The sequence below is a fragment of the Danio rerio genome, chromosome 3, assembly GCF_049306965.1.
Source record: "Danio rerio strain Tuebingen ecotype United States chromosome 3, GRCz12tu, whole genome shotgun sequence".
NCBI lineage: Eukaryota > Metazoa > Chordata > Actinopteri > Cypriniformes > Danionidae > Danio > Danio rerio.
The window spans coordinates 15532520-15548937 of NC_133178.1; the positions used below are offsets into that span (position 1 = coordinate 15532520).

General features: G+C 34.6%; 1 protein-coding gene across 2 annotated transcripts in view; it reads left to right on the top strand.

Annotated features, from left to right (window-relative positions):
* Positions 1–14410, top strand: part of stk17al (serine/threonine kinase 17a like) — a 30923-nt gene extending 16513 nt beyond the window's left edge. For both annotated transcript variants that reach the window (NM_001077729.1, XM_017354592.4), the window contains 5 exon segments: positions 4899–5043; positions 8767–8893; positions 9502–9550; positions 10624–10803; positions 12689–14410. In NM_001077729.1, coding sequence (NP_001071197.1) covers positions 4899–5043; positions 8767–8893; positions 9502–9550; positions 10624–10803; positions 12689–12953 — 766 coding nt within the window. In that variant the 3' untranslated portion in view covers positions 12954–14410.
* Positions 14411–16418: the final 2008 nt, after the last annotated feature.

Consider the following 16418-nt stretch of genomic DNA (forward strand, 5'->3'; position numbering starts at 1 on the left):
GATATTGTCAGCAGAAGTGCAATCACACTATTCTTGCTCTTCCAGTAACACAGTTGCTGATAAACGTCACTAAAGAGGAGGAAATGACAGGTCATTAAGTTTTAAATGCTTTTCATAATCAGTGTATCTGTCATTCAAATCTCCCTTATTTTTCCCCCCTTCATTTCTTGAATGCATTTCATGTGTTTTTCCTCCTGAAATCAGCTTCACATCAGCAACCTGTTATTGCAGACTGTGTGTGGATCAGACAGGCAGGATGCTGATGAGTTGAATGACGGAGGTTTTGAGAACAGGTTGATTACATCTGCTTCTGTTTCTCAAAGGTAGCTAGCCACAAAAATAAAAAAAAATGCTCCACCAATGAACCACATCCTCTGAAAAGACAGCTGTGTGTCAGACTGTCAAAGCACGCACATTGGTATGTGTGCAAGCAACTGGTGTCAGTAGATTTACCTTATAAGGAAGCCAACGCTTGTTTTTCGTTTTGCAAGCTCAGCCCCATCAGTCAAGGTCTTGATCTGTTTACATGCATATATATGTTTAAATAAACATTAGAATTAGTTGTTTTTATGTATATTAATCCTATTTTTCAAATATAAAAGAAAAATTGTTTAAAATGTGGAAGTTTCAGCTCTATTTTTCTCTATTTAGCATGTTTACATCTTCACTGTCTGAACAATGTGTCTGGTTTGGTAGGTAATAATGCATACACTTACTTTTACTCCAATTATCTGTTGTTAGTTAAATCCCTAAACTTGACATTGGCAGGTTTAGCAGTAAAACCAGTTTAAACCCCAGAGACAGACAGAAAGAGACGCTTTAATTTCCATTTCCTGTGGCTTTTCTTCTAAAAGCAGAGCCGCGACACGCTTGCATGTGCAACGCACCACATCCTCTGTTGTCAGAAACGAACCCAATTCTTGCCATTCTTTGCTGTCTTAAAGTTTAAACCCAAGCTATTGTAAGACTAAGAATAAGAAAGGTCATAATTACTTTTACCAAACATACACGGACACCCCACACAAATTTGTGGTGAAATGTCCGCAATGACTCTCTTACATAAACACACTAGCCGCTGCTTTTTCTAGGGACACACATCTATGTTTTTGGTGGAGTAAATTTATTTTAGGATTTTTTTTTTTTTTTTTGGCTGCATGAGGGATTAAATTGGGACAAATCAAGTTACAGACCAGTTAAATAGTTAGTTCACCCCCAAAATAAGTTGCGAGATGTTCAAAGTCCAGAAAAGCATCTAAAAACATTGTCATTACCGTCCATGAGACTTTGTAGATCAACTGCAATCATATGAAGCTTCAAGAACATTTTTATGCACCAAAGAAAAAAAAATACTATTAAAAATAAATGACTTTGTTCACTGATGTTTGACGTCAGGCCTGTAGCAAATGCACACCCTGGTCTGACATGTACGAAAACGATAGTTTAAAAAAACAAATATATAATTATATACGTTTTAAGTTGTTGCATTTGTGTTCTTGGAGCATTTTGTACAATTGTATTTATAAACTTTTGTCGCACAAGTGTTTTTGGAGCTTTGTTGATTACAGTTGAACCACTGAAGTCAGATGTAATATTTTGACTTTTTGGACTGTGGATTTAGTGCTAGCAAAATAAACATGGCTTATATAGACTTTTTAATAGACGTTAAGTATCTAAGAGCTAATATGCCCAACTAGTACTCCAATTAGTCTAACCCACTGTATATGAAAATGTTATGACCATTCTAAAAAGCATTATTTGACTAACTTTTAACATTTGTCTAAGCTGTATAAGCAGTCAGCCACAGAATTGAATGGAGACCAAAGGAAGTGGTCTCTTTGTTTGGATCCTGAAAAACCAGCAACCACCATGGCAGAGTTTATCTGATGCAGTCTTTCTCAAAACATTAAAAAAATTAGTCAAGTTACTGCACTGATCTGTTTTTCATTCTTTAAATGAAATGAAATGAAACGAAGCCCTCCTTTTCTCTGAGTATGACATTTATCTCTCTAGATAAGCTCTTATGTAAGTCTGCCACAAGTCTTCATCTTCATTATCTGCTTTGTTTTTCCCCATCTGCTTGATCAAAGTCTCTAAATTAGGCTGTTCAGTGGTGCTTTAAGTCCTTTTGACTGATGCAGATGAACAGTGTCTAACTGCTTTTAGTTCAGCCCATTTAAATCCTCCCCCCAAAAATCCAGAAAAACAAGACATCTGGCACCTGTAGAGTCTTTGACAGCTCACTCTTATTAGAGACAGTTCAGAGTACAACGCTTCATTTGTTTTCGGAAGATCGGATGAATTCCACTGCTTTTCTTTATAAGCACATAAAGGATTTCAAACTTTAATTGTAATAATGAAACCATTAGTGCATTCAGTGAAGATCTGTTTGGAGCACACTGTCCATTTGCTTGGTGTGAAAGCAATTTTCCAAACTCTGCTGTAGTCGTTAGCAGGTATGAATGCAGCCAACCTAAATCATGGATGTGAATTGCTGTTGCTTGACTCGAAGATAGATTGCTTTGGAAAGCATTACCAAAGTCATTTTACGTCCAACTACTACAGTACTTCTCATCTTCTCCTGTGCTCTTGGTGGTCTTGGGTAGCGGATGAGCATGATTTTATGCCTGCTTTCTGTTCCAGAAACAGTTTATTTGAACAACAAGATTTTGTCTTCGCTCCACATTGGCTTCAAAACCAAAACCTTGCATTTCCCGTGTCAAATGTGTTGGCATTCATCTCATTTATTAGATCACCAGGATTTGGGTAGATAATTAAAATAAAAAAACGGGATCTCAACAGTACGAATTGTGTACAATTTAGCCCAAGTCGAATTTTCATAGAGTAGCTAGGTTTCCATCCTATTTAAAGTTCGCAAAAAGAGAAAAAATCTCACTTCAAATTAGGTGCGTTTCCATTAAGTTGTTAGAGTGGCTGACAGTTGTATTGGTAACCTAGCAACCAACAGTAAACAAAAAACGGAATGGAGGGTTGAACAATACAGGAATTTAGTACCAATTCATCCTGAAATTTTAAAGCGTCCATTTCTCGCTAACATTTGAGCGCTACTGAACACATTCTTAAACCACTGATTTGCCGTTGTTCACGTGCTCAACAGAAATGACTGTGATTTGCCGTGAAGCTCATCAGTTCACTGAACTCACCACTTTTTACTGAGTGTAACCACAGATACAGGGACACTGGAGCATTTTAAAGCCACGATTCATCAGCGGATTAGTTGTATGTCAGCTTATAGACAAACCAGCTGATTGACGTGACTTTAAAATGCTCAGTCTATCAATGTTTGCACTCAGTAAGCAGCAGTGAGTCTGGTGAACGAATGTTTAAGAATGCGCTCAATAGCGCTCAAATGTTAGCGGGAAATGGATGGACATCAGTATCAGTATCGATTGATACCGAATTCCAGTATAGTGACAACCCTATACTACAGTTTATTTGACAAACGTTTTTTCCATTTTCCATATTTGCAGGAACCCTTTTTTGCTTAAGTCAAAAACCACCACAAGTGAGCATAACTTTTTTTTTTTTTTTGTTAAGATTAAGCATTAAGATTTTTTTTTTTTTTTTATTTGCCATTGACATACAATCGTTTCTTATGTGATACTTTAAAATGCACACTAACTCAGTGATAGAAACCCAGCTTGTGATGGTTTTCATATTGCAATATAGCTTTTGCAAAATGTAGGCATATTTTTAGTTTGCATTTTTCGAATGCAGCTACTGTTTTTAAATAGCACTCACAGATCTTTGTTTTATAATCAATAGCTCATTTTAGTGTTAGCATAAGTTCAATGCAAATGCATATTTTCCTCTTTCCAAACGAGAAACGTATTCGTGTGCACAAGGGCTTGGTTTACGCAATGGCTGCTGCTCTTGAGACTGTCATAAATCTGAGTCAGTCCATGGAACCACTTTATAGATGCTTCAAATTTTCACTCTCACACGCACAACCAAACCAAAACATGTTGTCCCGTACATGAAAGGCAGCGAGGACTTGACCCTGCACATTAGCAGAGCTCTTCTGGGTTTGTTCTGCTGCTGTTACTTCGGAGAACTGTGACTTTAGGGGGAATTTAGAGTGGAGGGTCCGTTCCATTAGGGTTGAAGGCGCGAGTTGTTGTGATGGGTTTGATTAAAGGGGGCCAAAAGGTTCCCAATATCCCAGTGTCCTTACTTTTATAAGCCTTGAGTGGATCATCTGATAAGAGATACCAAGAATTCCCTATTTATACAGCTGGCTTTAACTGTTATGTAACAGACACCGCACGCACAAATACATACAGGCTCTCTACTGTAGATAAAAAGCATGTACATGAGTGTTTGTGGGACAGAGTGTGTGTGCGGCCTGAAATCCACTACACATGGCCTTGATTTTCCCGGTCTTTCATCGGGCAAAGAAGAATGTGTCTGCAAATCCTCATGGTCATGGTAACCCTCGCCACGGTTATGCAAGGGTGAAGATCCACCCCGTCTGCTGGTACCCAAAAGTCTTCTGTAATTTCAATAATTATCCATCTTTCTGGAGAAGCCCAATTATAATCTGTATTTATGAGCACAAACACCTGGCATAGGCTTCAAACATATCGAAGTGGGTGGTGTATGTATGTGTGCTGTTAATTTCTGGGTAATTATGATGAGTTGTTGGAGTTATTTTTATTTTTTGAGATCATTATATGGTTGATATGGCAAATCCTGATGAGACTGTTCACACAACTCACCCTTGCGTCTGAGACTGGTTCACAGGTTGCATCGAGGTGTGTTTTTATATCTCGAATCGTAGAAATATTTATTAAATTAGTATTTTTTTGGAACTATGAATTGAATGTGTTATATTTGAGAGCTGCATTGTAATCCTCTCAATGTCTGTCTGCCTTTTTTAGTGCTGCCGGAGGTGAAATTTTCAATCAGTGCGTTGCCGATAATGACGAGGCTTTCACAGAGAAAGATGTCATCCGATTGGCTAGGCAGATTCTGATGGGCGTGTCCTGTCTCCATCAAAACAACATAGTTCATTTGGACTTGAAGGTGAGTTTTAGGCTTCGTGTTGTGTCTGTACACTCAACGGCCACTTTATTAGGTACACCTGTCCAACTGCTCGTTAACGCAATTTTTTTTAATCAACCAATCACATGGCAGCAACTGTAGACATGGTCAAGATGATCCTCTACAGTTCAAACCGAGCATCAGAATGAGGAAGAAAGGTGATTTAAGTGACTTTGAACGTGGCATGGTTGATGTGCTGGTCTGAGTATTTCAGAAACTGCTTATCTACTGGCATTTTCACTCCTGTCAGCTGAGAACAGGAAACTAGGGCTACAATTCTTACAGGATCACCAAAATTGGATAAAATAAAGCGTGAATCATCTCACCCTGGTTTTTGAACATGTCAGTGAGTTCACTGTACGCAAATGCCCTACACAGTCACCAGATCTTAATCCAATAGAGCACCTTTGGGATGTGGTGGAACGGGAGACATATCTGCAGCATCTGCATGAAACTATCATGTCAACAATAGACCAAAATCACTGAGAAATATTTCCATTGCCTTACTGAATCTATGCCACGAATGATTAAAGCTGCGATTACATTAGAGTTTGAGCAAGCAATATTCTGTCGTATATGTCTCTGCGAAAAGGACCGAGATTAAACAAGCTTATTAGACATTTAAAAAGCGATCGATTGCTCCATGTTTTAAATTTCTGTCCTGAGAGGTCATGTTTTGATCCCTGATTGGTCTCACGCAGTCAAGTGATGCGATTTCGCAGGCCAGAGTTCACCAAGCTTGAACTAGATGCATGACCCTGCGTTTCCAGTCTGACGCATTCGCGTACGTATAAATGGAAGTCTATGGGAGGAAAAGCCCAGTGTGACCGCAGCTTTAGGCAGTTCTGAAAAGGGTCCAACCCGGTACTAATTAGGTGTACCTAATAAAGTGGCCGGTGAGTGTATGCTTGTTTTGTAGCCATAATGGTGAAGCCACCCAAGGCCTGGAATGTTTTAAAACCTTATTTTGACTAACTTCATTAATGTAAGATTAAATTAAATCAGTTAAGTTGAAAAATTGATATCTGAAATCTGAATACTGCATTTTTGTTCAAATATCAACACTCCATAATCAATGGATTTGTTTTATGTCCCTGTTTTTGGGCGTAACTAAGAATGGTTGTCTACAAATAGTTTCCCTTCTGTTCTATTCTAGCTACAGTAGAGTCTGGGTTGTTTTTTCTTTCTTTTTTTTTTTTTTTTGGTTTGATTAATATCTATTATGTAACAGCATGAGGTGGAGGTCAGCAAAGATGTTAGATAACATATGCAGGAGTGATAATGGGACCGAATGACTTTTGATAGCGCTCTTATTTCAGATAATTAACCAGACATGTTTAAACTGACTCTGTTGTTATGATGGCGCCCAGAGGTTGGCAGTAATTGTAATGTTTCTAATTTCATCAAGTTTAGCTGTTCAGGTGTGTGTAAAAAAGCTTTGAAAGGCTCTAGTTTGGCATCTCACGCCTGATAGTTTTGTGCCTACGGATATTGTACTAAAGGAAAGCCTTCCCCTGATTTAAATGAACCATCAGGCATGCACTTGAGGTTGAAACCTTTTGATTTACAGTAAACATGGTGCTAAAAATGGGTACTGTTTATGTGCAACTATTAGATTCAGTTAAAACCCAATTAAAAAAAGTTATTTTAACATTTAAAAATGCCACTTTGAATATTGTTTTTTTGGGGGGGGGGGAACTAATGCACATGCTGTCAATTCTCATACTTGTTCTCATACATCTTAAAAGTATGCACTCTTATTGCAGAGAGAGAGAAAAAGTACTCCTTTTGAGAGTATTCAAGCTTTGGGACAAACTATTTGATCATTAACTGACCAACATATTCTCCTGTATTGGAGATGCATCAGCACACTAATCTGCCATTCACAAGTCTTTAATCCCAAGACATTGAATGCATCTACTTTATGCATTCAGCAGTCATTGACTAAATGCGTTTTTATAACCTTCATGATGACGTTGCAGATGAATTTGTTAACCGTGTTAACATTCTAACATTAGGTTAGATATTAAAAAAATCTCGATATTTTGTTTTGCTGTGATAAATATTGCAATACGAGTATGATTTTAGCAGATGAGTTAAACATTTGAAGATTTCATTTGTTTAGATTGACTGCTATTATCAAGTCTTTTTTGTGCAGTGGATCTGCATAAACTATAATAAATTTCAAGCAAAAGTAGCATGTGAGTGTGTGAGAGTGTTTCCCAGTGTTGGGTTGCAGCTGAAAGAGCATCTGCTGCATTGAATATAAGTTCAATAAGTTCGCGGTTCATTCTGCTGTGGTGACCCCTGTTTAATAAAGTGACTAGGCTGAAAAGAAAATGAATGAAAGAACAAGCAAAAGTAAAAAACAAAAACAGTCCTTTACGTTTATCTGGGGAGTGTAACATTATTCAAGTACAGAAATTGAACAAATCAAATGTACAATAAAATAGTCATCTGTGTATAAATAATAATAATAATAAACAAACAATTATTAACATCTCTATCTTTTAATCTTTAATAATAATCTAATCATGCAATGTGACTATTGCAGGCACACACATTGCAATATCGATGTTCAAATCATATGTTGTTCGGCCCTATTTGATATTAATTGTTTAAACCAGGAGTGCCCAAACTTTCTTATAAAGGTCCAAAAACCAAACTTGATTGAGGGTGATGGGCCGAAGTTAAACCAAACTGTTACATTTAAGGTTGCCATGGTAATTCCCTAATTTATTAATATTTTAAAATAAATTTGCTTAAAAAAAATACTAATTATATTAATAATTTTATATATATATATTTTACTTTTTATAATGAACGTCTTGCAATAAAAGCAAACAATACCATTTACAATGCTAAATACGTTGAATGCACTTGCTCGTCGAGGATCCTTACAGTTGTTAAAATTCAATTCATGCACAACATTTAATTGGAAAATTTAATTATACATTTTATTTCTTATCTCAACAATTAAACCAACAAATAGAAGGTTACGTTAAAATTAGAAATGACAGTTCTGCACTTTCAATTTGTACTCCTCCTAGATCCCACACACTATTCATTCAAATACTGTTATATTTCGACACAGCAACTGTCTCAGTGTTTACAATGAAAGGAAAAAATGCATTTCCAAACAAAACAACAGTGTATTAGTGTAGACGAGGTTACGTTAAAATTAGAAATGACAAGCTTTGTTGAAGGCAATGGCCCTAACCTTACCAACATTCTCCCTCTCTTCTCAAATGGGATGGTGTGCCAAAGCAAAGGTTACCATGGGCCAAGTTTGGCCCGTGGGTCCCAGTTTGGGCATCTCTGGTTTAAACCCTTTAACCCTAGACTCTTCACTTAAGCGTCAATCTTGCACATCCACCATGTTTGTAGTTTTAAAGTTATAATCTCATGTTTGTAGTTCTAACTCTATTTGCATCCGACTCGCAAATTAAAGTAGCCAATTTAGCCATTAGATTCTGCACTTTCAATTTGTACTCCTCCTAGATCCCACACACTATTCATTCAAATACTGTTATATTTCGACACAGCAACTGTCTCAGTGTTTACAATGAAAGAAAAAAATGCATTTCCAAACAAAACAACAGTGTATTAGTGTAGACGAGGCTTTGAAGTGCATGTTGTGTTTGTAAGGGAAGCTGTAATTCATACATAGTTTCTATTCTCTCATACTCTTAATGTCTTCTCCAGCCTCAGAACATCCTGTTGACGAGCGCTCAGCCGCTGGGTGACATCCGTATCGTGGATTTCGGCTTATCTCGGCGGGTGGACAGCGTGTCAGAGGTTCGGGAGATCCTGGGCACTCCTGAATATGTGGGTGAGTTGAATAGCCCTTATTTGCAAAACCTCCTGCGCTTACAGAATACAGAGTAAAGGTGAAGACTCGGTGTAGTAAAGAGGAAGGGTGAAACGAAAGCATGTGTAGGACTAGTGAAACTTCACACGAGTGTTGACATAGTCGTGACTCCCTTCACTAGTAAAGATCTAACAGGAAATGTTTGCTAGCCATGTCTATGCTATATATGTGTTGACAGGATGTTTATAACACTACTTTTTTTTTTGTGATAGTTGACCCGAAAAAAAAGTTCTGTAATAATTTAACTCACTTTTGACTTGTTTCAAACCTATAAGTTTTTATATTTTGTTGAACAACAAAGAAGATATTTTGAAAAATGTTGAAAACCTGCAACCATTGACTTTCATATTATTTAGAAGTCAGTGGTTACAGGTTTTCAGCTTGCTTCAAAATATCTACTTTTGTGTTCGACAAAAGAAAGACACTCATAAAGGTTTATAACCACTTGAGTGAGTAAATTTAAGAGAACTGTCCCTACAATATCCCTCAACATGGGTTATTTTTAATATATAAATAAGCCAAGCTGTGAAGCATCATAAGACATTTGTTTCTTTCTCTCTCTTCTTCAGCTCCTGAGATCCTGGACTATGAGCCCATCAGCACAGCTACTGACATGTGGTAAGTTGACCTTTTTAAGTGTCCAGAGTCCATCAGTTTGACACGCATATTAAAGCTTTATGTAAAGTCAATTAACACTAAATGGGCCTATAAAAGCAGATAAAAAAGTGACGCTAAATGGGCCTATAAAAGCAGATATGAGTTGCATAAAGCATTTGTGTAATCTAGTTGTATAATAAATCTGTCAGTATGATCCGTTTATTAGCTTCTGATAGCAGTTCTTGGAATGTTCTCACGTATATGTGCTCATCACATGCATTGTTCCTTTTTTCATATCTTTTATTAATTAGAGTTAAAGAGGTATATTTTTTTAGTCAATGTTTTAAAATGGCCATTTATTTATTAATTGTTTTTAGTGTTAACCTTTTGTTATTACCATTTTAATATTTTATTTAAATGATGTATTTATAAATGTTTTTGTTGTTATTATAGATTTTAAATTATCATTTATTTTTTTTATTATTAATATAAATTAGAATATTATTGTTATGATTTATTAATGTTGTTGTTCTTATTAAATATAAATTTAAATATGTAGTAGTTTTGTTATTATTATTACACATTTTTAATTATACCTTTTTTTATTAATATGAATTATATTATTATTATTATTATTATTATTATTATTATTATTATTATTATTATTATTATTATTATTATTATTATTATTTACCTATGCATTGTTCTTATTTATTATTATTATTATTATTATTATACATTTTAAATAATCATTTATTAATTAATAGCTTTTATTATTATTATTATTATTATTATTATTATTATTATGCATTTCAAACATTTATTTATTTATTTATTGTTTTTATTAAAATACAATTATTTTATTATTTAAATTGTTTATTTAAATTATATATTTATTATTATTATTATTAATAATATTGTTGTTGTTATTATTATTATTATTATTATTATCATCCTATATATATCATTTCATATAGATATATACAAAAGGTCTTAAACTTTTTATTTATTTTATTTATTTTTTTTAGATAAACTTTTTATATATTTAGGTCATTGCTGTACTGATCGGTGTCTCCTCTTCGTTTCCCCTACAGGAGCATTGGGGTACTGACATATGTGATGCTGACTGGCGAGTCTCCTTTTCTGGGAGAGGAAAAGCAGGAGACCTTCCTGAACATCTCGCAGGTGAACGTGGACTACTCGCAGGATGTCTTCCAGGGCATCTCTGACCTCGCAGTGAACTTCATCCAGTCTCTACTCATCAAAAACCCCAGGTAAGAGAGAGACGCTCGAGGGTGTTTTGTTTTGTTACATAACCTGACTGACGTGTAATCTCACTCCTCAATCTCTCATTAAATGGTAATGACCTCGGTTTAGAATACACAGCCAAATGATCCTTGCAGTCTTACTGGTTTCCCACATCTCTGAGTGTTTTTTTGCTGCGACTGATGAACGGTGGAAGCGGTATTTTAATTTTTTTGGTCTGTAACTAATGGCAATCCAGACAGGAACCGATAGTAGCACAGATTCTGATCCAGGACCGTAATCTGCACCCCATAAAACTTAATGCGTGTAGATCATCGGCACTGAGAAAGCAGGAGAGGAAAAATGAGAGCTTGAAGCTATGTGGAAAAAATTCCTTAGAGTGTGAGTAATTGGAGAAGGAAAAAAAAGCTGGGAACTTCAGCGTGAGCGAGGATTGATGGAGAAGGCAAAAAGGCTCTTGAGGTCTTTTAAATGCTTGCAGTTTTTGTTCATTTAATGCAAATATGCTCAAAAGAAAGAAAAATGCAGTGCTCGGCACCCCTCTCAAATCTCTCTTTTAAATTCATATTTTTAATAGGAAGCTATACAATATTATGTTTGTGCATATATATTAGATAAGTCAGTACTAAAGCCAAATCTGGAGCTAATCTAACAAAATAACAGTTCAAAAAACTAGTACACCCAAATTTATGTTATAGAAAAATACTAAATACAAATTTAAAAAAAAAGGAAAAATCAAAAGAAGCTAAATAAAAAATTTAGTTGTAATTTATTTTTGCAATTTAATTTATTATCTTTCAATTTCTAAATATGTTTGGTGACTAAAATATTATTTTAATAAATATATCTGTTAAATAAGTCTGTTTTGTTTAAATGCATCAAAATACATTGCCTGTAGTCACTGTGAAAAGGATACAAATATTCATTTTCAAAATGGGCTGTACTCAGTTATGTTGAGCACTGTATTAATTAATTTGTAGGTCTTTAATAAGTTTTCAGAAAAAACATAAATGTATATTTGTATGTGAGTTTTTTTTTTTTTACACTTTTATTTGTTTATTTTAGGATTCTTAAAGTTAATTAAATGATTTTTTTTAAACTTGCCAAATTTTTTTGCTCTTATTATTTTAGGTAATTGCAAAGGAAGTAACTTTCATTTTCATTTAATTTTACTTTGTGTGGATGTGTCTGTGTGAAATGAATAAATAATGAAAATATAATAATAAAAAAAATGATAATAATAATAATAATAATAGTTGTTGTTATAATAAATATAATAATTGATTCAGTCTAATTGAAGAAATCATCAATACTAGCATAGTCTTCATATTTTCTTAATACTTTTAGGTTTGATCGATTTGTTTTTTTTATTTTTAATTTTTTCATACGACCTCTCTTTATGAATGCTTTTATTATGATTTATTTATCCATTTACTAGTTAATTAAATCATTCAATTCTTAATTAAATATCAATTAATAGTTATTAATATAATAATAATAATAATAATAATAATTATAACCTAAAATTCATAGTTCATTATTTAGCACTTAGCAGTAATTTATTTATTTATTTATTATTTTTAAAATAATAAGAAGAATTATAATGATGATAATAATAATGATAATGATGATGATGATAATGATGAATAATTCATAACTATCAACAATTAACTATTTATAGTTTATTATTTAGTCGTTGTATGTATGTGTGTATATATAACTGAAAAAGTTTTTTGAATTGCATACTACAAATGTTTACTTTAAGATATTTATATTGACCAGTCATTGTTTATATGTTGTGCAATCTGAATAAATCTTATGTTGCACATCTAAAAGTCATTCAATAAATCAGAGTGTTTAACAGTTGTGTTTTCTTTCTCTCCGTCTCTCCAGAAAGCGCTCAACCGTGGAGCAGTGTTTAAATCACTCCTGGTTAAGACTAGACTCTCTCCACCAGACAGTAGACACTTGTCTCGAAGAGCAGGAAGCCAGTCAGTCCGAATCAGAGCCCGAAAGCCCCGTCCCATCCCCAGAACTGCTCATCCTGCCTTCATATCCAACCTGCCCCGGTCAGGGGGAGCTAAAAACAGGCCGGGACACTTTCAGCTTCACAGAGCCCTTCTCTCCTCATCCCGAAATACAAGAGCTCATCTATTAATCACAGAATCTGAGGAACAGAAAATAAACTGATACGGTCTAGTTTAAACTGGACATCAGCGTCGTCAGATTGTGTGGGGTGTGTAACCGTCCAGATTTATGAATGTGATGACCACAGAAAGCGCATGTGTGTGTGGGTCTAAAACAGATCTGAGATTTTAAGCTCTTAAAGGGACAGCTCACCCAAAAGTGAATTATTTATGATTTCCTCTTCCTCAAGAGACTTTCAAACTTGTATGATGTGATTTCTTTTGTTAAACACAAAAGAAGATATTTAGAAATATGATAACCCTGTAACCATTGACGTACATATTAGGAAAAACTAATTTTATAAAAGTCATTGTTTAAAAGAGGGTTTGAAAAATGATAAAGATCTGTAACTTCCATAGTAGGAAAAACAAATTCCATGGAAGTCAATGGTTACAGATCTTTAGCATTTTTCAAATGATCTTCTTTTGTGTTCAACAGAAGAAAAGTGAAGCATGAGTTCAAAAAAATGCTATTTTTGGTGATCTGTTTCTTTAAATAAGGCTCTTGTTTGAGGTTGTGAACTCCTCAGATCGCAGTAATGTACCGTTTCTGGTTTTAAAGTGGATCACACCTTCTCTGCTGTCTGAACTCGCTCAAAGTCGAAGTCTTCTCTGGAAGTGCCTGCTGCATCTGAGGAAGGAAACCAACGATCTTTGTCTCCTCATCGCTCTTCGTTGGGACTGTCGTGTTATGATATGCAATGAAGAATCGATGCTGCCTCTTTCCTCTGGACTGTATATGGACATCTTCATTCTGATTCTTTACAAACAGATTCACAGACTACTTTCGTTCTAGCACTTTTGGTGGGGAAAAAAACAAAACGTGTATTAAAGTCTCCCAACAAGCACAGGTTAATTCGTACAGTCACTGTGTGTTTGGTTTCTCACACCACTGCTTGTATTCATTCCTGTTCTTATTCATAACAAGTTTGCTATAATTGCACAAATGTCCTGTGTGTTTGTTGTTTTAGAAGGGCATTGTTTGTTTTTGCCTTGGTGTTTTAATATCTTCTCTGTGTTGTTTTTTGAATGTCTGGAAGGGCATCGAGGAGGGAAATTTTCCAACTTGTCAGTAATATTTTGTGGCTGACTAAGAGATTTTCGGACCATTGTGGGAGAGATGTGTTTGCATGTTCAGAAGAACAGAGCATATAAAAATAAGGCTTTGATTTATTGTATAGTTTTTATGTTAAAGAAAGGAATGTAAAAAAAAAAAGTATTTTTCTACTGTTGTGCTATTTTATAAATAATATGAGAAAATAAATTGTAATATTAATGTAGATCTTTGTTTTCTTTTTTGTTTTGTTTTTTTAACCAGCTGTGCTTATAAAAAGTTTGCACTTGTGTCCGGTCGGACTACTTATATGTATTATTGGCATGCCTGGCAAGATACTGAAGAAAATAAATGATCATTTTTGTATTAAACTGATAAGGTGTCCTTGTTTCTTATTGGTACCTGAATGGTGTCAGATCAACTTAATTTTTTCTATCAATTATAATTAAGAATGCTATATATAATTTTATTAATGCACACTTTATTAGATACACCTGTCCAACTGCTCGTTAACGCAAATTTCAAATCAACCAATCACATGGCAGCAACTCAATGCATTTAGGCATGTAGACACGGTCCTGACAAGCTGCTGCAGTTCAAACCGAGCATCAGAATAGGGAAGAAAAGTGATTCAAGTGACTTTGAACATGGTAGGGTCAGAATTATGGCGTCAACACCATGAAAGCATGGCTCCATCTTGCCTTGTGTGAACGGTTCAGACTGGTGGTGGTGGCGTAATGGTGTGGGGGATATTTTCTTGACAAACTTTGGGCCATCACACAAAACTGAGCATCGTGTCAACACCACAGCCTACCTGAGTAAGTATTGTTGCTGACCATGTCCATCCCTTTATGACCACAGAATCCTTCCAGCAGGATAATGCACCATGTCAAAGCGGGAATCATCTCAGACTGTTTATATATATATATATATATATATATATATATATATATATATATATATATATATATATATATATATATATATATATATATATATATATATATATATATATATATATATATTTATTTTTTTTATTTTTTTTTTATATATATATATTTATACGTGGCAATTAGTAATTAGTTCACTACTCAAATGGCCTCCACAGTCACCAGACATCAGTCCAATAGAGCACCTTTAGCATGTGGTGGAATGGGAGATTCACATAATGGATGTGGAGCTGACAAATCTGCAGCGACTGCGTGAGGCTATCATGTCAATATGGAGCAAAATCTCTCAGTAATATTTTCAGTCTCTTGTTGAATCTATGCCATGAAGGCAGTTCTAAGGCAAATTAGGGTCTAATGCAGTACTAGTAACATAGCCGGTGAGTGTGTCTGTAAACCAGCTACAGGATATTTCTGTAATATTACGATGAAACAACACTGATTTTATTATTATTTTTTTATAGGTCTTTCTGGAATACTTGATTCTGACTGCTCAATCACAAAGTCACAAAATATGATCTTCCCAAGTTAATAACCGCTGAAACTAATAACGCCGACTCATCAGGGTCCTTTGAACCATCTTGACTCTTAGTGAGTATATATTATACATCAAAGAAGGATTTTTTTTAAATATTTATATTTTATATACTAATTTAATATGCAAGAATTAGAAAACTAACACAGCTCAAATCAATGTTTTGTGTCTCATTCTTCTGCGGACAAGTATCTGCACTCAAAAAAATTAATTATGGCTTTAGTTGGACCAAAGAATGTAACTATGTTTAAATTAAACAATTAGCTTATGTGTTGTGTTGGAAAAAAATAGAAAAAGTAAGTTTTCACATTTTAAACAGCTTGCTTATGTAACATGAATGAAAGGGAGTTGTGTTGCTTCTGGTCAATAGGTGGAGTAATATCTGCACATGCGCAGTTTCAAAACAACACAGGAAGTAAGAAGATTCAAACCACAACGATCACTCTCAGCTCGGCGCCATATTATGGGAATCAAAAGATGAAGATTACAGTACTAATTGCGAACGTGCACAAAGCTTTCCCCAATGTGGACACACAGGTGAGATTTTTTTTACTTTTTATGTATTTATACTGAGGCTGTGACAACATTTGAATCATAAATGTACTCTCTTGTAATACTATGTTGTGTTTGTGTGTAGTTGCCATGTTCCCTGTGTCTTTTCCACATTATAGACAGATAAATGTATAGTTTGTTTTGCATTCCTGTGAAATTTTATACTTGGTATATATTTACTCCCCTAAAATAAAGTTGCTAACGTTGGTAGTAATGAATAGTCATGTTAGAATAGTCTAAGGCAAGCTTTTCACTCATCATAGCACACGTGCTGCTGATAATGTGACAATAAAAGTGATTTGATTTTTTTATTTGATTTGATAGTCTTTATTTTAAATGAGTGTCAAGC